Genomic DNA, 25,491 nt, shown 5'->3' with positions numbered 1-25,491 from the left:
CTTATCAGTTTCACAGTTATTGTATCTCCATTTTTTGAAAATATATTTTCTTATGGAATGTTTGGTTTGTCGTGATAACCCCGGAAACACTCATTACATAGTAATCTTAAGAGTTGAAAACTGGTTTTTCAATGTAATGTAATCTCAGTTATACGACGCTGTATCGTGTTCAAGCATATTACACCATCTACATTTCAAACAAAAAAACGTAGTGACAATATATTACAGGAATTTAGGTTAGCTCTGTTTATTATCTTTAGTAAAGAGATGTCGGAGTGGTTTTTATTATAGTATAAATTTATTTAATCGTCATTCAATATCAACCATCAAACACATTCAATCCTCATGGCCGAATTTAGGGAAGAGCACACGGAGCTACACAAAAGAGGAGCCTCAATAGTTGATGGTTCCTAAAATTTTATTTCAGATTGTTCTCGTTTTCAATTATATTTATTTTTTTAAATACTTAGTATCACAATAAATTATTTCTTAACAACCTCGAATTAGTAATTTTGTTTGGACAATTATCTAGGCGGAGGTAGCTTTCATTCTTCTGTTGTCTTGAATCCTCCAGACCTCTAACTCCGGCCTTATGAATCCTATATAGGGAGCATGGTTGAATTAATGATCAGTATTTTGCAAACGATCCATTTTCTTATATGGGACACCTAGTATATTTTAGAGTATTGTTGAGCCGACGCTATGTTGGTAAAAATCAAAAACAATGTATTTTTCTATAAAAATTTTTTATTTTCAGTAATTTTACGACAGTACTCATAACAATTTTTTCAATTTAATAATCGATTATTAAGAAATTTTCACTTTATGCATTGTATTTTAAAATTATGTACTTCTATAAACAACTATCGGCTATAGGAGACGTTGCCTTATCAGCTTCTCTAATACTCCTAGCACTTAAATTGCCATCTTCTACGAGCTCTTGTTCATAATGCTCTTCCGGTAGTATATCACATTCAATTTTCTCTTCTTCACTGTTACCCTCTTCATCTTCATGCTCTAGCTCTTCTTGTTCCTTCACCAAGTCACTAGTAGCTACTGATGTATTTTCTTCTTGGTTTACTGCTGCTGCTTTGTTTTTCTTTTTCTTAAATTTCTTCTTCACTTCATGTATTACTTCTTTTGGTACATTGTAGCCGTCGGGGAAGAAGTATTTGCAATCGATTTCGCCTTTCTCCGCATCTGCGCTCATGTAAGTCGGTCCTAATTCTGTGAATGCTAGTAGACATTCTGGATTGGTTTTAGCCAACTGAATGATGATTTTTTCCTCGCTGAAACTAATCAAATAAGTTTGAAAACTGTTTAGAAGAGACGTAGTGGATATAATAATGAAATTACATGAGGAGTTTTAATAAGATTCACTTTTATATGCACCACAACTCTCCTAATAAAGATATTTTAACTCACTATGTAGTCGGGGTGGTTCTCTCTTCAAATTCTGTTACCGTTTTTAAAATTAAAGTTGCCGTTTCAGGCTTATCGTCATCGAAAAATCCATACATCATAACTTGTCCCGGGTAAAGATCTGACAGTTCCATGACTTCCTTAGTTTTGAAAGCGTCGTAAGCTACCGCTATATAAAAAGGAGTTGGTTCAACATCCGGAAATTTATAAGGTGCCGTAATATTAGGAAAAAGGTATTTAAGAACTAAAGATCTTGTCAATTTATCCGGTGGAGCCCATATTCCTATAAAAATGAACATATTTCATAATAAATATGTGTAGTTTCATCACATAATAGGGTCGTCTAAAAAGTATTCTCAAATTTTTGTTTGATTCCTGACTGAAAATTTTTCTCGAACGGTGTAATATCCGGTCTATTGAACGCATCAGAATTTCCCAAACAAGTCAAGTCACTCTTTAGTGAGTTATCTAAGATGTGTATGATATGGTTACAAAGCCCGTTTTATTCACCAACTACAGATGCTACTTTTAAAATTCCTTCTGTAATCTAGTCAACTGTTGACCATTTGACCTGGTTTCATAGCATATAATTCCTAGCAGTTTTTTCAAAATTACGTGCAGTCAATCCGGGCTTTACATTCATTTTTGTCACTTCATCACGCTTCGAACACGATCGTTTAGGTTTAAAGTTCGCATATTCAATCCATTTTTCATCGCCTGCTATTAATTCTACGAGAAATAGTCGCGTTTTATTTCTTTAAAACAAAATGCGAGGGTTGCGTTTTTTAAAAAAGTGAAACAGAAACCAAGAAATTCTATTCAAAGTGTTTCGAAATATTCGCCCTTAGGTCTATACATTTTGGCATAAGCTCAAACTAATTCTGGAAATATTTTTCCACTTTGAAGCTGATGTTGTAGAAACATAGTTTTGAAAGTTTATCTCTCACACTTTAATATTAATATTATTATATTTAATTAATAATTTGGATTGCAGTCTGCGATATACTTAGGGACGCCTCAATCTGTATGTGGGTCACATGCCAATTTTCTTTAATCATGTTACGCACAACATAGATTTTTATTGGAATTCCAACCGATTTTGGCTGATCTTCTCGATATTCATCACTGACGGACGCACGATCATGTCGACTTTCTTCAAACCAAACAGTCTTCTCTAATGGTGCTTTATCACCAGAAGTTGCACAAAGCGATTTATGCATTTTATTGAGTAAGGCCTTTGTTAAAAGCATAAAAAATTATCCACCATAAACCTTCAAGGGTGATTTCCTTTTTGCACGAAATTGCTTCTTTTAAACGTTCATTATCAACAACTACGACAATTTCTAAATTGTCACTGTCCTCGCAATAAAAAACGATATTGTTGACAAATACAGTGGTATCACAACTTATTTACGCCACCTATTTGTCGATTAGGAAAACTTATACTACAAATTTAGATCAGTATATTCACACCGCAACCAGTCACAAAGTTTTTTGTATATCAAATGATTATAAACTTTAATCTAAAATCGGACTAATATTTCTCAACATATCTTTTCCAACACCCTCAACTATAAATATCCAGAAACATTTTATTTATGAAAGTGCACCTTTCTCGTCCGGAACCGCGTCTTCTATGAAAGTCACCAGTCTTCTGATAACGACGATAAACTCTGGAAACAGCAGACTGACTCATGTTCAGCGTACTGTCGCACAGTGGAGTGAGCCTGCGCATTTGGTGGACATATAAAAATTCAAAACAATTACATCGAAAATCGTTTAAAATCTTTCAGAAATATACCTCCACAGAAATTAACTATAAGGATTATAGTTTACTTTCCATTAATAATTACCTAGGGGTTCGTGCCGGTTTACGAAAATTTTTGTTTTTAATTCTCTTTCTTTTAGCTCTTGCTTTCTTCACATGTTGTCTCTATAAAATCAATTTTTTTGTTTTATGCACGTATTATTGTTTTGTCATTTATTGTCATGAATTATAAAAACAAGATAATTAATAAAGAAATAAAATATGAATAAAAGTCGCGACATTTAACTTTTTCAGAACAAACCATATAAGTTTCAAAGATTAGACCGGGCATTTGGACAATGGATTTACGATTTAGAACTCGAAAATATTCCTAAGAAAAAGGAGAGAATGCCAGAAATTTATTGCGAATCTACGTTTCTGATATGGAAAACGGGTTTTAGTTTGCCGAGAAACCCCGTAACCCTTTCATACGATTGCTACTATAAAAAAGTGACTTAAGTAAACATTTCTGGATGTAGGGTGTGGATTTACGACGTCAAACAATAGGATTCTAATTAAAAAAAAAGTGATTGCTGCGCCACCCTGAAGATGATATTGAAATTTGAATACAGAAATCGTTAAAAAATAATGGGGGTTTGCGTTTGATTTTTTTTTTCGTACTGCTAACAGTCTGGTCATAAAACTACAATGTCCAATAATTTGGTGTTTCGCCTCAGTGTGTGGCTTTGTCACAATAGGGTGAGCACTTAAGCAGCTTCATCACATTTTCAGGAAGGATTCTTGTTTGGTTTTAACGGATGTATCGGTTGATGGCTAACTGATAATGGTGGATCAGCTAGGTAACGGACCTGTTACCCCTTATTGGAATTATTTTGAATAGGCATAAAAAGGGCGGTCACCAATAAAAACTTAATGTGAGCAAAAAAAATTACAATATTTTATATAATTTTGAAGCTTCAAGAAGTATACAATTTCGTGTTCAGTGTGTTTACCAGTGACTTGCGATTGCAATCACCTGAGTCGATTTTTGTTCACATTTTTGATGTTTTTTTTTACCTGTAATACTATCCACATCATCATCGTTGTTTTTTTTAAATGTCAATTGCTGGCAAGGTGAATGTTCGTCTCCGGGCATTTTCCTACTATTTCCATAAACTAGTTGAAGAACGATATCGTCTATTTCACCCGGCAGATCTCCATTTCTTGTAACTATCATTGCTATGGTTATTTTACCACTCAAAGTATCTTCAATGGTCTTTAAAGACAATTTTTCTTCACAGAAAAAGAATATTTCGTCTATTAGCTCTCTGGTCATTTTTATCTAAAATTTATTAGTTATTTTTTATGTTAATAAGAGAAAATCAAGAAAAGGTTCTGAGTTTCACTACATCATATTTAAACAGTGACTTCAACTAATTTTGTAGCTTTCAAAATAAACCAAGAAGTGGATAGACCGCGAAAGGGATTAGACCGAAGTTTGTCCGCAATTTTCTGATTCCTACCTTTTAGAGTACTGAAAGAGTATGAAAAGTACTTACGATTCCTGGGAAAATCCTTTGGTTTCCAATAACATTTTTCTAGGAAATTGACATTTTCTTATCAAAAAAATTGGTCCTGTCACAATTTTCTGATTCCTGCCATGTTTATAGAATGAGATAGTTCGATCATCGATTTCATTATCAAAATTTTTTTGGCAAGAAGGTTGCAAGGGTTCTAAGGGCTAGAATATAAGTATGAAAATTCAAGAAAAATTATCCGTGATTTTTTGATTTTAATATTAGAATCAATGATACATTATCGTTTTATAAACATGACAGGAATTAAAAAATCAAGGCAGGACACACTTTTTTCTCTTGGACAATCTAAATTTCCAAGGAAAATGTCAATAAGTAATCAAGGAGTTTTCCAGGGATCCTTAGTACTTAATATACTCTTTCAGTATTCCAAAAGGTAGGAATCAGAAAATTCCTGACGAAATTCGGTCCAATCCCCAATCGTCTAAGAGGTTTGTTGGGTTATATATGAGTGAGATGGGAACATTATTTATGTGGGATGAGGGATATGTTAGGTATGGCCTTGATATACGAAAACTTTCCTCTCTGGAGCTGCAGTTGTACCCTAAAAGATAAAATTTAGGTAGGCGGGTCGTCGGGCATTTGGCTGGTGAACAGATTCATCAGGTTACAGGAAAACCATAATGTAGAAGAAATGTTCTTGAATAATGAGAGGCATGATGAAAATGTTGGCTTTTGGAATGGTAACGTTGAACTGTTAATCATTCACGTGGCTTTGTGCCAATTGAAAAACGCAAGTGAAACCCAGCGAGGACATTCCTTGGAATAACACAACTCATTAAAAGCCATATGATGCATGCTTATTGCTTCTCCACTTCAAAATTCCACGACTTAACTGTGAATTTCAAATATCAAAACGCTATTATCATGAAAATTGGAGACTCCATATAAAAATAATTTTTGTTATCCTCTTGAATCATCAGCTATGTGACAATTAACTCCATTTCCATTGGTCTCCAATCAGCATCTAGTAACTTCATTTTCTTGTATAAATAACATAAATTTATGGAAAAACCTTCAGAACATTTATTTATTTCAAATCAAATTAACAATTCATTACATCATCATGAACATGTTCATATCTAACTCTTCTTTAACATCTTCATCAGATGCTTCATTTGCTTCAACCACATCAACTGCTTCTTGCGGTTCTTGTACTTCTTCGATTTCTTCTTCCACTTGAATTTCTTCTGGATCGGGTTCCAAGGCCAAAAAGTCACTAAGAGCGCGTTCTTCTTCAGTAAGTGATTCGGAGTAATCGTCAGGAAAAAATAATGCACACTCTCTAGCTCCTTCTTGAGGGTTAGGGGATATGTATATTGGGCCAATTTGAGCGAAAGTCAGAACACATTCACTCTTTTTCTTTGACAGTTGGATAACTAATTTTTCCTCGCTGTAAATTTGAGATATTTAAATACTAAGAAAACTTCAATATGGAAGATATAATACAAGATGAAATTCTTACTATGTTCTCTTGACTCTAATATTTGGATCCTCTAAACGTTGAACACTCTTGGCTATTAATTCCGTGTCTTCTGGATCTTCGTTGGAGAAAAATCCGTAATTCATAATTTGTTCTGGCCAGTGACCCATAGTACGTAAAGTTTCACGAGTCTTCTTTTTATCGAAAATAATCGCCAAATGTTCAGGTTCTGGTTCCGGTTCAGGGATTACATAAGGACCAGATAGTTTTGGGAAAAATAGTCTAAGGGTAAAAAAATTATTGAGCAGGAAGATATAAGGAAGAGACACTATGGCCAAATCTGTGTTGAATTCAATAATAAGTGAACTAATAATTACTAATTTTTTATAGGCAACGCCGTAGAATGGTTCAAGGACCTTTATCCCGTACTAGACGCAAAAAAAACATTTTGATCAGTGCTATTATAGGACAAAACGTATTAAAATAAAAAAATGAGAGAAACTTTTACATAAAAGTTGATTTCCTTGGTGGCTACAGAAAATCAGAATTTTGCAAACCCGGAAACTATACAACAGAAAAAGCTTAATTTTAAACTGGAACCACAGGATGCATCCAATACTTCCAACTTTGGAGGCGGGTATGATTGAACGCATCGTGTGGTCGTAGTGCGCATGTCTTTCGACGACTGTTTTGCTTCCAACGTTGGCCATGGAAAGTCGGTTTCTTTTTTACCCACGTCAAAAGAGTAGCAACCATTGGAAGGAAATTGCAACCAACACATATTGTGCAGCTACACACACCTCTTGTCCTCTTGCTACGTGTTTTGTATGAAAAACCAAATTTGCTAGTATTATCCAGTTTATTTTTAAAGAAATTACATCTTTTGTATGCTGTTCATCACTTTTTTGTCACGTTTTCATTTTTATGGGTACATTTAGGTAAGGTTCCAGCTTTCCAATGTTCAGCCAACTTTCGAATGTGAATATTTGCATGAATATTGGATACATCGTGTAATTGCAGTACTGTATCCAGCCTTCCTTCCAATATTCAGCCCTACGTTGAAACGCGAATATTGGCGTAAGTACAGACTTTATATCCATCTCTATCATTGAAAAAGCTACTTTGAAGCAAGGGTATCATATTTTTCCATCGTACCACAAAATACGTAGTGCGTTTTATGAGTTATTGGCATCGTATGGGAAATAAAGTGCGTTCGTAAAAATCTTCATGCACGCGTTAGTGACAAGTCTCAACAAGCTTTATACCAAGTTTCAACTTGCTGCTTCGATCCATTTTATTATAGTAGAGCTCTCTCCCACTCTTGATGCGTCTAATTTTTATGTTTTTTAGCTCAATGCAACCTCTCAATTTTATTTTGACGTCTTAAGAGAAGTTTCTTCACTGTCACCCTTCCAAAAAGGCCAGCTTCTTTCATTCTCCTTTTCACTGTAGAAGTACTCAAAGATAAATTTCTAGATTCATTGATCTGAGCTGATATCCCTGGGCAAATGAGTGGTCGATGGCAATCGTACGGGAACTTTTTCTTTCAACCGATAGTTCCTTGGTTTCACCCATTTCAAAACTTACGAGTCTCAATTTCATAAAAAGATATCTTAGTTCTAAAAGTATAAATAATAACACGTTTTTGCGTTTGCCATGGCTGACTGGGACTAAACTACAATCATAAACACCGAGGAAATATATAAACATGCGTTCTATAAAGTAAATAAATAACGAAGACTTTTTGATTTGTAAGACACCGTTTCGACCTTTACTTGAGAATATGAAAGAGAAAGTGCATTATTTTGAAATTAAATAAATAGATTATGAGGTGGGCAAAAACTTGTGACTGGTGGTGTACATATTCGGCCAAATTCATAACGAATTTCCACGGAACTCCAGGAGGCGACATATAAATCAGTCATCCCGAGCACCAGGTACCTCGCACGTTATCGCCGTCTTTATAGTCGTGTTCACGACTACGAAAACCTCCAGGCCCCTACCATGCAGGTAATTGCCGTCTTGCCGTCGTGTTCAGCGATCTCAAAAACCCCCAGGATATATATATATATATATATATATATGTGGCCAATTTCATAACGAACTTCTACGAGACTCTAGGATGCGACCTATAGTCATACAAAGCGCACTTTTCAAAATGCATTTTCCCCTGCACAAATGCAATTTTTATTTCGTTATTTATAATTTTTGTTCACAACGATTCCTGAGGCTCTCTCAGATCGTATTGTTGTATCTTGATCAGGATTACTGCTTAGAAATTTCTGAGTTCTGTGCTTTATTTCCTGGACGATAAAAAAATTTAACCTCAACTACCTGATGATCACGTTCCATGCCATCGATACTCATTGCCACGTGTAGACTTATAACCTATATGTATGATATCTATTTTATTTTTAGTGAATCTGTATCGCTATTTTTAATTTATTTTGTGATTAAGCAGCATGTGTGGAAAATACGATTAAACCTCCATTTACAAAGTAAATATTGGAAATATTTATTTTAAAATACTTGTGTTCCTTTGACATTGATACAAATCATTTCGAAAGTATGTTTTAATTCCTTTTTACTTATAACTAAAGTCTTCAATACTTCGCTTTAATCAATCAAATTTTCAATTTATCTAAAAATGTATGAAACAAATTCGAAGATTATTCATAATTAACTGCTATGGAATCAAAGGTCTGGTAATAACTATAAAAGTTAGATTATGGAGGATACACAACGTGAAACCCTGTATAAACTTTTAATATTGTTTGTTATAACCTAACTAAGTCTTCATATATTTCAGGCAGAGCCAATTCACTTCGAAACCTTCAGATCATTCGAAATTGAATTATTGTTCATTTTAGTCAGGTTGTAAGAAAATATCGTTCTAAATACCCCTGGCTGTAGTAATCTTATTACTATTTCATACCAAATATTATACTACAGTTCGTTATTTTACTTATTGTGATATAAATACTGGTTGATACAGTAAACAGTTATTTAAACATTGATTTTAGTTATTTGTTATCATTTTTTAAAAATCATGTGTACTTGTTTTCAGTTGAATATTTCATGCATTGACTATTTGTGTATATTGTCTCATGTAGTTAATAAATATTGCTGTTTAGTATGGTGTTTAATATTGAATTAGTAAACTAGTATAGTATAATGACCAACTATACTCTTTTTTTTGCTTAACCAGATAAAAACTAAAGTTGATTTAATAGCATGAAATTAAAAAAAATTCGATATTAATACCACTTGACATGGGGAGCGAAACATGCGTGGCAATGCAATATATTGCACCTCTGCTCAAATAGTGTGATAATTAAAAAAAAAGTAAATTATGGAGTAATGAGCATTTGGGTAATTATTTAGATCATGTTACACTCCTTCGATTTTGTTAAAATTTTAGTATGTATAGAGAAAATTACTCTGAACAAGAATATATAGGGCGCAGAAAGCAAAACTTCACATAGATTTTTAACTTTGCAGTTCCAGAAAAAGAAAAATATTTTATACATCATAGCTCAGCTTCCCATGACCTCATTACCTAATGATGACAACATGAATCATAAAATTTATAGAGAATTTAGTCTAGTTTGTTCACATACAACTATCATTAGTAAATCTATCAATATATGTTTTTTTTATTCTTTTTTGATCATGAAAAAATGAAATTGTATGAATTTTTGTATTTTGCTGCTCATTGATATCAATATTCTAAGTTAAAATTAGTACACGATTCATCATTATTAATTATAATTATTATATATAATTTGGTACATCCACACACTCTAAAATTTAGAGGGGCTCTGGAGAGATTTGCGTGATAATATGGCAGATCTCGTCATCATTAAAAGCAATATGTTGCTGAATTCTTATTTAAGAGTCACTTTAGCTATACATAGAGAATTAATGACTCTTTTCATAAAATGTCTCAGATGTATCCTATCGAAATTGATGATTATTTAAGTTGTATATATATTTTATTATGCTGATAAAAGAAGTTGGTCTTAAAGTTTAAACAACCCCTCATTCGACTATTGAGTTTTATGAAACCATAGACAACAATTGTATGAATTTGATTAAATGATTACGCAAAAATTAATGGTTGAAAGTAGTGGAAGTGGTTGAGGAGGGTTAAAATTTACGACCAATGTCCCTCTTTTATTTCCTTTAACGATTAATTTTAATATTACAATCAGTGAAAAATTATTACAATTATATGATTCTTCACACAAAAAAAGTACCAGAAGGAATGGTTTCCGCGCCCTACATGTATATATTCTTGTTCAGGGTAATTTTCTATACAACTTACTAAAATTTTATCGAAATCGGAGGGGTGTAACCTAATCTAGATAATTACCAGCATTTGAAATTGATTGATGATGATAATTCAAAAATTGACAAAGTTACCACAATAGTAGCTATTTACATGACATTATATGAGATGAAGTTTTCTAATTCCACTGGTACAATAAATGAGATCTTCTAATTTTTTGATTTCTGACTCTATTTGAGCAGAGATGCGATATCATGATCACACTTGTATCTTTTCATTTAAAAACCAACTGAATTTCCATCATATCAATGGGTTGATTGTAAAACTAAGCTTCTAACAAATCGCTTTGTTTGTTATCATGTTACATGTCAAGCGGCTTTAATAAAACTTGTAGCTGGATTGGCAAAAGAAGACCTTAATTACAATATTAGATAATACTTGATGAAATTTAACATAATGAAGGAATTATTAAATTGAATTTAGAAGATTTAAAATTTTTATGGAATGTAAACGATGGAGAAACTTGAAAGAAAGTGGGACAGTTTATGATCCACACTTATAATAAAAAATATTTGTAACCTTAGAACCGTGGCTCTAACGCAAGGTATTGCTGGCACCCATATTCCAATTAGTTCAACCACATTACCAGATTCTTCATCTTCTGCTTCCGTTAACATCTGTCTGTATGGGCAATCTTCAGATCCAGGTGGTTTCATTGGAGGCCCATATATCTAAGTCCAAAAATAAAGTTGTTACTTCTAATTAAAAAAGAAGCTGTCCCAAAAATGTTAATGTAGAAAAAAGTTATGATATAAATAGAAATACCATCTCCAATAATAGTTTATCAATATTTTCGACTTCTATTCCATGAGATGGTTTGACTGCTAAGAAAAGTGCTTCCTCGTTCAACAGATTGTGTAGAGAATAACCATCAAATATGTATTCGTCTGCTCCTTGTCTTGGTTCTTCAAAGTACATCAACTCCTCTAACTTTTCTTCGGTGAATCTTACCTAATGACAAGCGTAATATAAGTCAGGGAAAATTTACTAAGATTATCAATAATTACTCTGAAAATTTTAAGGATTTTACATGTTTTGTTTTAAACAGTATTAATCCCGAACAACAGTATACTATTCAAGGATCCACTTATGTTATTGAAAAAAAAAAATACAGAAATTGGTAAATTGCTTACTTTCTCAGTTTGAGTTGTAATAAGGCTCGCTTCTTTCATTAGTTCATTCAAAACGTCATGGTATTTATCTCTTCCACATGGGAATATCAACATTGTACCAATGTTGGGCAAATTTTCAAGAATATTATTACATTCAGCAATTTTTCTTTCTTCATATTCTTTGATTCTCTTTGCTTCCTCTTTTTCTTTGGCTGCTTGTATTACAGCATCAATTGCTGCCTGTCTCTGGATTTCTATCTCCTCCAGATCAGTAATTTCTGAATAGCGATCTCTACAAATGAATTTGATAATGATTTATGTGAGAAACGAATATATGAATGTATATTGCATAAGGTTATTTTATGTGTCAGTTTGATATATAAAAACATAGAAATATGATGAAGATATTTACCTTTGTTTCTCTCCGCTCGCTGCCTGTTCTTCTTTCTTGATTTCTTCCAAAATAACGCGTTTTAGAAGAGGAGCATTGCATCCAAACAACATATTAACTTTTTTTCCTTTCTATTAGATCAAAATGACTCAATTTATTTAAAAAATCTTCCAATAATTGCATTGTTTTACTCACCGATACGAATAACCAGGTAGGTTCACTTCTTCCTCGGAATCTTTCCAATTGCTTAATGTGATCATTTTTTGCCTTGAAAATCATTTCAATATTTGTATTGGGAGCATAAAAACATTGAATAATATACTCACAATTGCTAAGAGTAACAAATCTCCACCGAATTCCAGTTTTATTTTCTTCAAATTAGCCGCCATTCCAGAGCATGGACCGCACCAATCCGAGTAAATATCGATTACTGCAAATATTAAGTGGTTACTTTTTTTCATTAATTCAAGAGAAGGAATACTCACGGAGAAGTCCATCTTTCGATAAAAACTTCTCCCATTCTTCTTCAGTGGTTAATTCAGCTTGAAGCTGTACTTGCTGACCCTTCTTAGCCATTTTGACAATTATTTCAAATTCGTGGGTTGCTATAGAAACCAGTAGAAGAATCGACAAACGGTATAGAGGAAAGAAAATAGATAATTGATAGTGTTGATAATGGTAGTTTCATTTTTCAACTCTGTAATATGAATAATATATTTCTAAATATTATTCAAGGTAAATTTAGACAGGTACATAATAATGAATAAGTTTTTCTATTTAAATAGGTAATCAGTTTTGATTGGTGTGATAAAGTGTGGGTTGATAAACATCGTTATTAGATAGAGTAAATTATTTTATTACATGTATTAATTCATTAGATCCCTATTATAGTTTAATTAAGTTGAAATTTATTCATGAAACGGCGAATAGTTATAAAACGCTTATTGTTTTGACATTTGTCACTCTTCAAACCAAATGAACCTCGTGATTATGTAAATAATCTATGGTGCATTAATGACATTTAAAAATGTCATTAATGCACGTAACTTTAGTTACGTGACGTTTGTTGGAACACTGAGTCACACAATAGACTATCCACTGAAGATGCCTAACCTTGTCAGAGGTCAAAAAAGAGTTCATAATAAATTATAATATACAATATTAACATTCCAACGGAGGCTTGAGCTTAAGACTAAATAAGAATCGTTGAATATGATGAATTTTATGTTCAAGAAGGCAAAAAATTCTCTGGAACGGTTATAACAATCAAATCTTTTAACACAAGTGGACCTTAACAAGAGAAACTAAGTAGCTAATGCCTTATTTGACCGATTTAGTATAGAAATGATGAACTATCAAAGTAATCGGTATAATATTTCATCAGGAAAACGTACAATGTATAAACATAACTGCTCAAATTGAGCATCTCCTAGCCACTGTGTTGAAATTTAACATTGTTCAACATTTAATTGTTTTCTGCTATTTTGGTACAAGCTAGAAAAGTTTCCAGCAAATAGAATTTTTGGAAGATGGAAATGTTGGACAGTAACTCATTATTTTCGAAAAACTTTTCCATTAAAAAAAGTATCTTTGCAAATATACCATATTTGTATATAACAATTGTATAAAGAATAGGATAGTAGAACAGTGACAATGTTAAAACCATTTGAGGCAATTTTGCACGCCATCTAGTTACTTTTACGCTCCTTCTTCATAAAAATGACCCGTAGCTTAGTGCCATCTGAAATAAAACAGCACTATTTTCAACAAATAAATTTTTTTTGAAGATCCCAACTAAATGTGAACTTTTCTTTATCGTCGAAATTCGAACCGACAGTACATTGTTGCCGATTTTACTTTTTATTACGAAAGTGACACAAATTACCTATTCGATAGGAATCTTTACAATAGATAGTATTTTGAAATATCATGTATCTAATCTAATAGTGTTATAGCATGTATTCATATCGAACCGAAAATAAACTTAATCTCAGTACTATTTATTTGTCACCTATTTCAATGTATAAAAAAAGATTTTTGTAATGAGTTCGTGTAGCACTAGCAAATGAAACAAATAATTTTTCATTTATCTGTTAATCACTTAAATTTGGGATAGAAAGAAGGATCCTTGCACAAAGGTATATAAAATATGAATACTTTCCTTTGGTGACTGAAATAATTTGAATTTGAGATTTCAGAATTCTTCAATTGTGCAATATGTCCTTTCTTGAAGAAATGCCGTCGTCGATATTCAGAACTTACTAAATTTATTTGTTGCTTATAATTCTAAAAATATCTAGATGATAATTTTTTAGCATGAGGGTTCTAACAGGTCAGAGGTCGGTTGCGTAATAAACATCTTATGGCATTGCCTAATGCTTGGACTTTCAGTTAAATTGTAAACAGACGGATTTCAATATAAATAGATTAGGATGAGTTAACATTTTGTATTTTCAATACAATGTTAAGTTATGAAGTACATTATGAATAAATTGAAATAAATGAATGTAAATAAAAAAAAAATTTTAGATTTTGGCATAAACGTCAGGAATCACGGATTTTTGCTCTAAGGTAATTGCATCCTTCATATTAGATAACTAAATAAAACACTAAAATTTTTAGTAAATGAATTTATTAGAAAATATCGAACAGAAATATTAAATAAAGTAACAATGTTGATATCAAATTATAATAATTATAGACTGAGCGTTTGAAAAAACTATCAGAAACTACAAGTAGTACGGTCCTGTATATATTCCTTGTGCATTTTACAGCTACAATATTGTTAGTGGGAAATTCGATGGCTAACAAATTCAGTAAATTTATTGTAATTTAAAAACTTTTTCAAATTCTCAAAATGTTTGTTAAAAAGTATGATAGTGTTGCTTCGGAACATTATTCACATTCTAAGATTTTTGTTTTCTGGAAATTATTTTTTTTATAAACAGTACTCGACCCATTTCGACTATGTGTTATCAAGAAAATATATACAAAGTAGCTCTTATTTTTGACCACAGAAAGAAATGGACAAAATCCACTAAACTACCTGAATCTCCGTTAAGAAGACTGTAAAACCCCAAAAAAGTACATGTAGAATCTACTCGCGATGACCTCTAGATATTCTTGGGTCAAATAGGGTCACATTTACTATTTTATCGAAAATATAATCTACTGTGAATGGACCTTGAAAAATATAGGACAATTTTTTGCATCAGTCTTAAACCACCTTATTATATATAATAATATATAATATTATTGATGTTCTAGTTTTCGAATTTTTTCATTAATATCAGCTAGGGACTAACAATTTTATAAAACATTATTCTTCATAACGGTAGCTGGATCAACGCTACCGAAACGTCGACATAAAAAAGATTGTGTATTGATTTACCAAACAAAAACAGAAACAATATACCTTAAGGAACATACAAAATGTATTGGTTATTCAGTTACGCTGAATTATTGAAAATTTATCATTTTTTTTAGTTTATCTAGTTTTTAATGAGTTTGAAAAAGTTTTAAAATATTTGAAAATCTGAGTTCGCAATAATAAATTGAAAATGTATTGCCTATGACTACAACAGATTGCATTTGTTGCATACCACTCGGGAAACGTGTACTATTCAGGGTATCAAATAAATTGTTCATGGTTAGAACAAAGTTAGCCGTGTTTTTAGCTGTACTTGAAATAAGTTCACCAGTTTCCAAAGATGTCATTATGGCAGAATAAACACTGACTCAACAATTGGGCAGCTAATTTAACCTTCATTTTTTCGAAAGAATTCGAATTGATGTGCTTATCAGTCAGTTTCAATAAGGCCTCTCCTGTTTTGCTCCTTTTATCAATAAATAAATAAATATCATAAACTTTTCGAATGTCAAAAAAAGATATGAACAGCCTATTAAATATGAAACTATTGTTCAAAAGTTTCTCCAATGCCTTGGTAATTATACATCATAAAGAAGCATATTACACCCCACCATTCGATACAAAGTAGGCAATAGGAATTTTCCAGTTGCTACAGATTCCTCTGATCATGAGAACTAGAGCTTCACTGGCAGGGAAAGGCTTTCTTCCAAACTCGCCCAGATCTTCGAAACCCTCAATTAAATCTGTTTTCATGTTGTACTCAAGATTCCTCTTAATAGACATTTCGTCGAACAACAGAATACATTTCTTCTCGTAAGCCAACATCGTATCTGCCTTTAAAGTAAGGTGCATAAAAATTTTTTTCATCGAATCCAGGTTTGCAATGGAAATTGCCAACCCATGATTTCACTGTTGATATTGCTGGCAAAATAAACCCTTTTTGTCGCAAATATCTGTATGTCTTAGGTCCTTTATAAAATAATGACAGGGCAGTTTTCTTTTCAGATAGTAACCATGGGGATTTCATCTTATGTCGTAATTGCATATTCACAAGAGATTTTGTAAAATTCGTGAGAGTTCCTTCTCCATACAAAACGTTGGCAGAGAGTTGCGTTTTCATAATCCTTTTTTTTTGTAGCTCTCAATTGAGTATTCAGGTTATTGACTTTTTTCCTAGCGTTGGTTAGTTCCTTTCTCAACAGTTCATTTTCTTCTTGTAATGACTGCTTCCTACCTCCAATTCCCATAGAACAAGATGGCAGGTTCTGTAACTCTTTCAACCACTTTTCATCTTCATGGTTACTGATAGAACTACCTCTCATGTCAATGCTTCTGGAATGAATCGAGGCAATAAAATCAATATTTGAATATGTTTGTGGATGTGACGAAACAATTGGATTATTTGTATTAGTAGGCAATCTTTTAGATTGACTAATATTTTCATTGAAATGTTTGCTGCAGATCAGCTTATTTCTTAGTGATTTCTGGCTTAGGTTTGCCCAAACAGCATTACCTGAAATAAGGAACATCAATGTTAACATACATATTTATTGTAATGGTTATGGTAAAGTAGTATTTTTTTATGTTCAAAAACTTGAATTTATTTCATTTCAATAACGGGCATAAATGGAATAACGACTAGTAGTACCCTTATTTGGAATTCCCCTAATTGTATCTTATATCATCGTCGGAATGACAGAATTTTCCCGAATTGTGTTAATATAATTCCATACCTGTGTATCATTCTCAAAAACATCTACACATCATTGAAATTTCTTGGTATGCTCACAACAACGGTAAAAACACTCTCATACTTATCTTTAATAAGTGTTTTTAAAATCAAACAAAAAAGACCATTCAAAAGAATTGTAACAAAATCAGAAATAAAAAATATACAAATAAGTATATACGTACCAAAGATATTTAAATAATCTCATTTTAATATAAATATTATATTCATTGGCTTTGTATTGAAAGTATTTATACTAACCCAGGACCGGTCTTGGTTTCACATTGGAGAGCCAAAAGTTATAATAATCGAAAATATTATTTATTGTATTATCTATTTATACTTTTTGGATTGACCACAAAATAATATGGAAATGTTAAAACTGAGCTCATTGTTGAGTTAAATATAAAACCATCTGTTTGTTTAATGGTATAATAAAAGCAGGCAAAAGGTCTACTTATCTGAACTAAGTATGTATGGTCATAAAAGCGGGTACTTACTAGCAAATAAAATTATTTCTTGTTAAATGTATGTTTTTTGCAATATATATATATATATATATATATATATATATATATATATATATATATATATATATATATATATATATAATAAAAGCGAAACTAAAATTCATTTTTATTGAAAGTATTCAACAATCGTAAGATGGTATATGGCATCACTATATTCTTACCCTTAATAGATACGAGAACAAAAATGAACAATAGACAAAAATGGTGATTATATTATGGAGGGACATTACATTGGTTAAAAAAGTTCGTTTTTATATCGAAAACACCAGGTAATGTTTAAAGTAAAGCTCTCAGTACATTTTGTGACAAAATCAAAACGAGTATCTACGACAGGAACGTATTTAAGAATAATCATTAGTGATGTAATTTTTCGAGATAAAAGTGTGCTATATCCCTTAAATTGACTAATAATTATAGTAAATAAGCATATCCTCATTAAAACCTATATGTTTGCCTCGTGAAGGCACGAAACGTCGTATCGAATATTTATTGGTACATGTCTATAGTAAATTTGTATTCAAATAAAACTAGTATTTGATATTATTTCATTCAAAAATTCTATGCTGGATAAAACAAAAGCATAATTTTCATGTATAACTTGAGAATGGAGGAAATTATCATTTTTTCCCTAATTGTTACTATTTTGTCAATCTGTTATGGCATAGAATATAGTATTATAACCATATTATAATATGTGATAAAAAAACAGTCTATATACACTTGAACAGGTGAAATTTTTGCCTTATTGACAGGATAATTTCCAAATATAAACACACAGACACACTACCTTATTATTATGTGCTTAGTTGATAAACATAAAAAATAACAAAAAATACTATTTCAATTTTTGTGAAATATTAAAGTGCAGTCCTCTGTATTCGGTTAGTTAGTTGTGTTTATTTTGTGAATATTTTCAAAAATGTTTTATTCTATTTTGTTTGTCTTCACTATAAAGGTGGCTCTTAAGTTTAAATTTAGGTATGATTCAAGTACTTTTGATAAGTTTATAAGATTGAATGGATTTGGAATTTGTAGTAAATCATTGTACTCGTATAATATGCAATGCGACCATAATACAAATAAACTCATTATCAGAAAAAACTATTGGATAAATTATCTTTTATTTGACGATAATTAAATACCTACTTATGTTTAGTATTGAACATTTGTAAACAGACATTTATTCACATTCACTATTTTTTATTCCTTTATGAAAAATAATTGTCTTAAGAATAACTCACCCGAGTGTATGATCCATTTTTGATATCTGGTAGGGTCATTCACCGGAAATCGGCACGTTTTAATTGGAAAGAAGAAGTGATTATTTGTTATATAAATACATTTTAGTAATTAGTTCACTAAATATACAGTTTTTTCCGAAATTGTAAGCTGTAGTATGTATACATTTAGCGCCTCTTATAATTTGAATATATTAACTAAGAGAGTAATGATGTATATTAATTGTAATAATATGCACTTACCTTAAAAATGAAATATATATCCAAGTTCAAAGATTCACAAATAAAAAAATAATCCAAATGCACAACCAACGAAACTCAACAATAACACAACGAACACAATACAATAATGACCTCAAATTGCAACCTTGCTATAGGCACCCAAAATAAGAAACTTTACAACACAGCTTAAGGGTTGATTATAATATTTTAAATAATTTTGGCGCCATCTGTTGTTGGGGTAAATCTGCAACCAAAGCTAAGATAACACGTAATTCAAACTACGACGTACAGTAAGAAAAGACGTGCTGTGGACGCCGCCAACTCTCCATCTATTGGTAGCGTCCCCGTCATCAAATGATATCCTCATAAGGTTAACCTACTATCCTATTCTTTATACAATGATATAACTTACAATACGTCTTTATAATCCGATTGTGATCATAACACTGGAATGGAGTTTTATATAATGAGGTTGATTTCTGGTTCACCCTCTTCGATTCGGGCGTAAAATATGCGGAAGGGGAGCTTCTTCAGTTTAACTTTTTCTATGTCACCCTTCAAAAGATTGATGATGTCATTGAGGTACAAGGTTTCTCTTAAATCGTTTTTTAAGGCACTTGCTTGTTTTAGCAGGTCGTATACTTTATCGGCGTCCTCCTGGAAATAAAACTATTAATGACATTTTCGAATGAGATACATGCTTTGCTTGAAAATTAAAGTGGTTTTTAGAGTGGAAGAGAGAAAATATGCTCCATTATCATGAAAATCATACACTGAAGTTTTTAAAAATATCACAATACTATTAAACAGTTATTAGTTTATGTGAAACCATTCATAATTTACTTTATTTTGTTTAAATTGACTGTATGCAATCTAATGAACTAATATGAATTTTTTAATTGCAGGACTATGAATTATAAACCTAAACATTATTTATTTTTCTTTTTGTTTTTTTTGCTAATGCTTTTTCAGACTTCTTGTACGATTCCACCTATTTTCCAAGCTTTTTTGCTAGAAAGTACTTTCATTTTCTATAGAGTTTTCTATTTGTTTTATCCTATTTCTGTCAATCTATTATTTTTTTGGTGTTCCCTTGTGTATTTTTCGTTACTTCGGTCATTCTTTGTTGCCTCATTCTCAATATATACCGACACCAATTTCCAATTTAACTGTTTCTTATTTACTTCATCGATCAAAGACGTTTGTTTCATTGTTTCCTTGTGAGGTCTGAGGTATTTTTTCCAAAAATTTCCTTACTTTTGCTGGTATTGTTGATATTGCTATGCATGCTAGATATAATTTTTCTACTTGAATTTTCCTCTATCTTCTTTCTATCAGGGTATGTGTATTGTAATTTGTTGGTCTGACAGGGTGAAAAGTTGTTCGGTCCTCCAAACTATGTTTCATCTAGTCACCTCCTGGTCTCTAAAACTTTTGATTAAATGGAGTTTGAGCCAAACGTATCCGTATGAATAGCCTCACATTTTTCTCACTGTTTCAGAATATTTTATACTTTCTATACATCTACACATCTATTTATTCCTTGACCCATCCTTTTATGGTGTTATTTCATCTACTCCGAATGTTTTTTCGGGTTTTATTTTATATTCAAATTAGTCTTTCTCTCTTTCTGCTTTATATTTTTATGTGAATGTTAGTGTGGGAGAAGGGAAAAATTTGAATAGCAAGACTGATATTATTGATGTATTTTCAATTTGTAAACGTATTCTCTAATTAACGAGACATTTGGTACATTTTAATTGATTAGATTCAAACACATTCTTATTATATTTCTTTCCCTTTATGCTTCAGTAAGTTACATGAAACTTGCCTAATAATACTATTATCTCGTCCCTATTCCAAACAACTCTCAGCAAAGCAAAAATAATTACTTTCAACTTCCTACTTTCGCATACTTACCTGAAAGCTTTTCCTAATATCGGCTAACTCCTGGTGCATCTCGAAAGTTTCCTCGCAGAAACTCTGTATGCTCTTATCCTCCTCACTAAGACCCAAGCTACTCAAAATATTCTCCCGGTTCGGCAATTGCAGATAATTATTACGTACAATACCTTCGCTTTTGTTCGATCTTATACTTGGCAGATTGTTCACTGAAATGTACGAGAAGCATAATTAGAGAAATAGCAATTGTCACGTAGGACGTGCTGAAAGTTACAATTCACAAAAACCGTGGCGACTGGCCATTTGAAAAGAAATTAAGGCAGAAGATTCGAGCTGTTATAAAGCGGCTTGGTGTAAGGACAAATAGCCGCTAGAGATAAAGCCAAAGCCAAAATTACGATACTGCTGCGTCTTTCGATAGGAAATTACGACAAAATCGTTATATTTGGTTGAGTTTTTGATGAGGAAACACATGATTAAACCTATTGAAGATTTTAGTGCGAAAAGTAGTCTAAAAATTTTGTTAAAATGTTAATTTATTCCAAAAGTTACGATTACATCCATACCATTTTAGAATATAATATAACTGGTTTGATATAAAAATGCGTATCACCATATTAGCGACCTAATTCTAAGGTAAAATATTTCTAATTCTTATATATTTTTTTCTAATATAAATTCACCATCAAAATCTAGTTTTCACAAAAATATGAGGAATTGTGTTTTGGTTTAAATATTTTAGATTTTTGGCCACTGGAAAGAGCTAAGAAGATTTAGAGTTTTCAACATCATTTCACTCAATCATTATGCAGAATAAGAGACGAAACTTTTGGCCTACAATTCTTCACAAGGAATATTTGAAGGTAAATACAGAAAAACCAAATCTATAAATATACAGAGTGTATCGCATAAGAAACGACACAGAGCAGAAGCGTATAGAAGAACCCCAAATATGACGATTGTAGGTAATTCACCGCTAATATTCAAATCAATGAATTGGACGAGGAAATAATTTTCCTCAGAATTGACCTCCTTGCTCACAGGACCTCATTAAACGAAATTATTTTCTTTGGTGGGAATTAAACGAGTCTGTTCAATTTTCTCCAGAGTAAAAAAAAATTAGAATTAAATTGTCCCTAATATGAAAATAACTTTTTCAAAATTAACTGACAGATAAAAAATTTACGGGTTAGATCAACCCTAATTAACTCTCTCTGTTTTATGTTATTATGCGGAACATTATTTTTTTAATAAGCAATTGGATGTTTCACAAACTTATAAAAGAAAAAACCTGACCTGTAATAAAATTTAACTAAATCAATTTTTTCAATTTGAATGTCACAATTTTCCGTATTAGGAATTTTCAAATAAAAAGACGAAAAAACTAATTTTTAAAGTTTAAACAAGTTGAATTCGGTCATAAGGACTTGAAATGTGCATCTAATTACAATTGACGCTGCAGCAGTCAAATCGTACGATATCGTTGGATGTATGCAAGTAGACATCTTAAGAAAATTCAAGGAGCCATATGGATACTGTAACCCTAAAATAAGAAGAATATGTTTTCCTTTTGAGATCTGCATCTAAGGCGTCCAAAGTAGGTGACTTGTCTTTCTTGTAGAAGAGACATGAGAAAAATTTCGACAACAGAATGTGTACTTACCCGAATCGTAATTTTCTATAACAAACTGAGGTACTTGTGAAACGTTTTTCTCTTTTTCACCTACTTCTACAATATCTTCTAAACTGCAATCAACATCTGTTAAAATTAGTTCCATCATAAGCGACATCATGGTATCTTCTTTCGTGGCATGGTAATTGACTATTTCATTAACCATATCTTCAGTTATGCTTGTGCGTTTATCTTTAATAAGATTTTTGTAATTAGTACTTTTTGTATTTAAATTTTCCATTAGTTTATTTGTGGCTTCGTGTTTCATGAGAGCACGATATCTGAAATTAATAAAAGATTTCAAATAAATACCTGGATTGTTACAAAAAGTTTCCGAATGATTCTACCTTGGAAAATTCACAACAGACAACAACATCTTAGTTTCAGTGTTACAGGGATTGATTAACTCTGATAACTTTTCTTTTGGAGGAAATTCAAGATCGATGTCTTTAAAAGATTCATCTTCTCCACGATTGCGTGATTCCACTTCAATAATTTCTTCTATTTCTATAGGGGGATTGATATTTTTCACGGGACCAGAGGTCGAGTCTTCAAAATTAATCAAATCTATTGATTCGATATTTTCCGAAATTTTTTTATTTAACTTCGAAAACAATCTAAAAAGCAAATAAACTATATATCTTTAAAAAATCATTGAGGATAGAAGTTTTGTAGTATGTTGTAATAAATGTTACGAAATTAACCTCCAAACTCATAAATGTTTCATAAATTTTTTCGATTAATTCTTTATTAACTGTGATATTAACACATTGATTCGATCTCTGTTAACGGCATTTCCAATTTATTTCCATATAATCTGAACCTTTCAAATATAGGCTGAAAGGTTTTTTAGAAATGTCAAACTCATCAAGGCGTTTGGATATTTTGAGGAAACCACTTTAAGTGATTTCAAGAAACCAACCATATATTATATAATTACCAAAATTTTATCCAAATCATATAATATTATTTAGTTTTAATCTTAATACGAAGTTAATACTCTCAAAAATAATAAATCTATTCGAGAGAGAGAGAGAGAAAGAGAGAGAGAGAGAGAGAGAGAGAGAAAGAGAGAGAGAGAGAGAGAGTTGTTGGATTGTTTTTATTTGTGAAGTAGGATTAATTTCATGACGGATTTGGATAATTTTTGGAATGGCCCTGTTATAGTAAAGCTATTTCTCTGCAGGGAATATATTCAATATATAATAGATTATATATACCTAGAAGCAGGCCCGAGCCGTACATTAGTCTTGTGGTGTACTACTAAGACCCTCAAAACTTAAAAGTAAAAGTAGATAAATCAAAAAACAACATAACGATAACGATTTGGTAGATATTACATTGTATTTTATTTTCACTCCTTGAGACGAGGGAGCCGATTTTGTCGAAAATTGAATATTTTCGAAATAAGAGTACGTAGTGATAGCATTTATTTAATCAAATACATCCCATGATAAGATCAATTGTGTAAACTCCAACTAATGTTATTTTATTCATGATTGAGCTTGAAATTTCACTTGAAAAAACCAACAAACGGACAAGCGTCTGAATATGTAATGTACTTTATATATTAAGCGCTGCATCGGTCGTGATTTCATTTGTTGCCAAATGCCCAATCGCTAATTAAATTAGCGCAAGATTGAAATTAATAACCCTTACCTTAGTTATTATCAAATATTTTTCTAATTTTGATTACATAATATGAAATTAAAGGGTAGACCAGAAATTTTTGCACTTTGTTAATAGTAACGGAAAACATTGATTCGCTACATGGAAGAAAACCGTGCGTTCTGTCTTTAAAAAATTTTACAAAAATATGATTCTTACGTCACTACTCGCCTATTTGGAAGAAAATATTTGTGGATAAGATTTTTGACCGGTTGAGCAACTTTAACATTTTCTTTTCACACGAAACCCACTTTCACTTAAATGGCTAGGGAAACAAACAAAATTGTTATTTAAAGTTTATTTAAAGTAGAGAAGTCGTTAAATTGAACGTTAAAGACATTTAAATTTCCCAAAAGTGAAGGTTCTGGTAACATCTTCAAAAGGAATAATAGGTCCTTTTTCTTTCAAAATGCACGCGGCTATTTAGTAACTGTCATTGGTGCAAAATATGTGAAAAAACTACAAATTTTTTTTCAACCAAAGTTACATAATTTGAGAATTACAACTATACAACAGGTGCAACAAGATGAGTACCCGCGGTGAAAAAAATGTTCCAAAACAAATTAAACTGGAGAAGAAGATATATTTCACGATTTTCCCGCATCCTAGACTTCCTTCATATGATTTCTTTTTGGAGTTCTCTTTAAAGTGGAGCTTACGTGACCATACTTAATTTGAGCATTTGAGAAAATTCGTGAAGTATCATGTGTTTAAGAAAATTTGAGGGTCAGGTTTTAGGAATGACAGTATCGAGATGGCGGCCACTTGAATGATTTTATTATTCCACATTGCTTCATAATATAGCACAATTCAAAATAAAACTTCCACGAACGAACTACATACTTACTACATTGAGCTAGACGATTAAATTATTAGATTTAATACTATTTACAGTCCCAGAATCATTTTATTGTATAAAAATAGTAGGTATTGATTAAGCGCTGATCAATAAAAGCCAACTCAAGATTAAAATTATGCTTTTATAATTTAAAGCTTCAAAGCTCACCTTGTTTTTTCAAAACGTTCATCAGCTTCATCTACCATAATTTCATAGAAGTACCAACCGAATTCCGAGTCGTTATCTTCCACGTAACTTCCATCAGTTTTATAAACTCTCAT

The 25,491-nt window shown here is 31.6% G+C and overlaps 2 protein-coding genes across 7 annotated transcripts; both read right to left on the bottom strand.

Annotated features, from left to right (window-relative positions):
* Positions 1-729: 729 nt before the first annotated feature.
* LOC130451559 (uncharacterized) lies at positions 730-21,037 on the bottom strand. 6 transcript variants are annotated; one of them, XM_056790650.1, is made up of 10 exons: positions 19,543-21,037; positions 12,527-12,738; positions 12,368-12,471; positions 12,237-12,308; positions 12,063-12,172; positions 11,672-11,942; positions 11,304-11,489; positions 11,058-11,209; positions 6,230-6,469; positions 5,767-6,157 (listed from the first exon to the last, which is right to left on the bottom strand). In XM_056790650.1, the coding sequence occupies exons 2-10, from the start codon at positions 12,615-12,617 to the stop codon at positions 5,821-5,823; spliced, it is 1,563 nt and encodes a 520-aa protein (XP_056646628.1). In that variant the 5' UTR covers positions 12,618-12,738; positions 19,543-21,037; the 3' UTR covers positions 5,767-5,820. The 6 variants fall into 6 exon arrangements, with proteins under 6 accessions (XP_056646631.1, XP_056646626.1, XP_056646627.1 ...); XM_056790653.1 differs by lacking the exons at positions 5,767-6,157; positions 6,230-6,469 and adding an exon at positions 730-1,289; XM_056790648.1 differs by lacking the exons at positions 5,767-6,157; positions 6,230-6,469; positions 11,058-11,209; positions 11,304-11,489 and adding exons at positions 730-1,295; positions 1,426-1,705; positions 4,247-4,511.
* On the bottom strand, positions 14,485-25,491 carry LOC130451560 (uncharacterized). The gene is made up of 5 exons (XM_056790655.1): positions 25,379-25,491; positions 23,052-23,321; positions 22,696-22,985; positions 21,051-21,241; positions 14,485-19,787 (listed from the first exon to the last, which is right to left on the bottom strand). The coding sequence occupies exons 1-5, from the start codon at positions 25,489-25,491 to the stop codon at positions 19,590-19,592; spliced, it is 1,062 nt and encodes a 353-aa protein (XP_056646633.1). The 3' UTR covers positions 14,485-19,589.

The sequence above is a fragment of the Diorhabda sublineata genome, chromosome X (genome assembly GCF_026230105.1).
Source record: "Diorhabda sublineata isolate icDioSubl1.1 chromosome X, icDioSubl1.1, whole genome shotgun sequence".
NCBI classification, from domain to species: domain Eukaryota; kingdom Metazoa; phylum Arthropoda; class Insecta; order Coleoptera; family Chrysomelidae; genus Diorhabda; species Diorhabda sublineata.
Note: the sequence above shows the minus strand (reverse complement) of the source record. Positions and strands in the feature narration are given on the sequence as shown.

Excerpts from the sequence above, each read along its gene's own strand:
- LOC130451559 (XM_056790648.1), bottom strand. The coding sequence starts at position 12,617 with ATGGCTAAGAAGGGTCAGCAAGTACAGCTTCAAGCTGAATTAACCACT. Across the intron at positions 11,943-12,062 it reads GCGAGCGGAGAGAAACAAAG|AGATCGCTATTCAGAAATTA; the intron begins GTAAATATCTTC and ends ATTCATTTGTAG. Across the intron at positions 4,512-11,671 it reads TTACAACTCAAACTGAGAAA|ATAAAAATGACCAGAGAGCT; the intron begins GTAAGCAATTTA and ends AATAAATTTTAG.
- LOC130451560 (XM_056790655.1), bottom strand. The coding sequence starts at position 25,491 with ATGAGAGTTTATAAAACTGATGGAAGTTACGTGGAAGATAACGACTCG. Across the intron at positions 23,322-25,378 it reads GAACGTTTTGAAAAAACAAG|ATTGTTTTCGAAGTTAAATA; the intron begins GTGAGCTTTGAA and ends TTTGCTTTTTAG. Across the intron at positions 21,242-22,695 it reads TATAGAAAATTACGATTCGG|TGAACAATCTGCCAAGTATA; the intron begins GTAAGTACACAT and ends CGTACATTTCAG.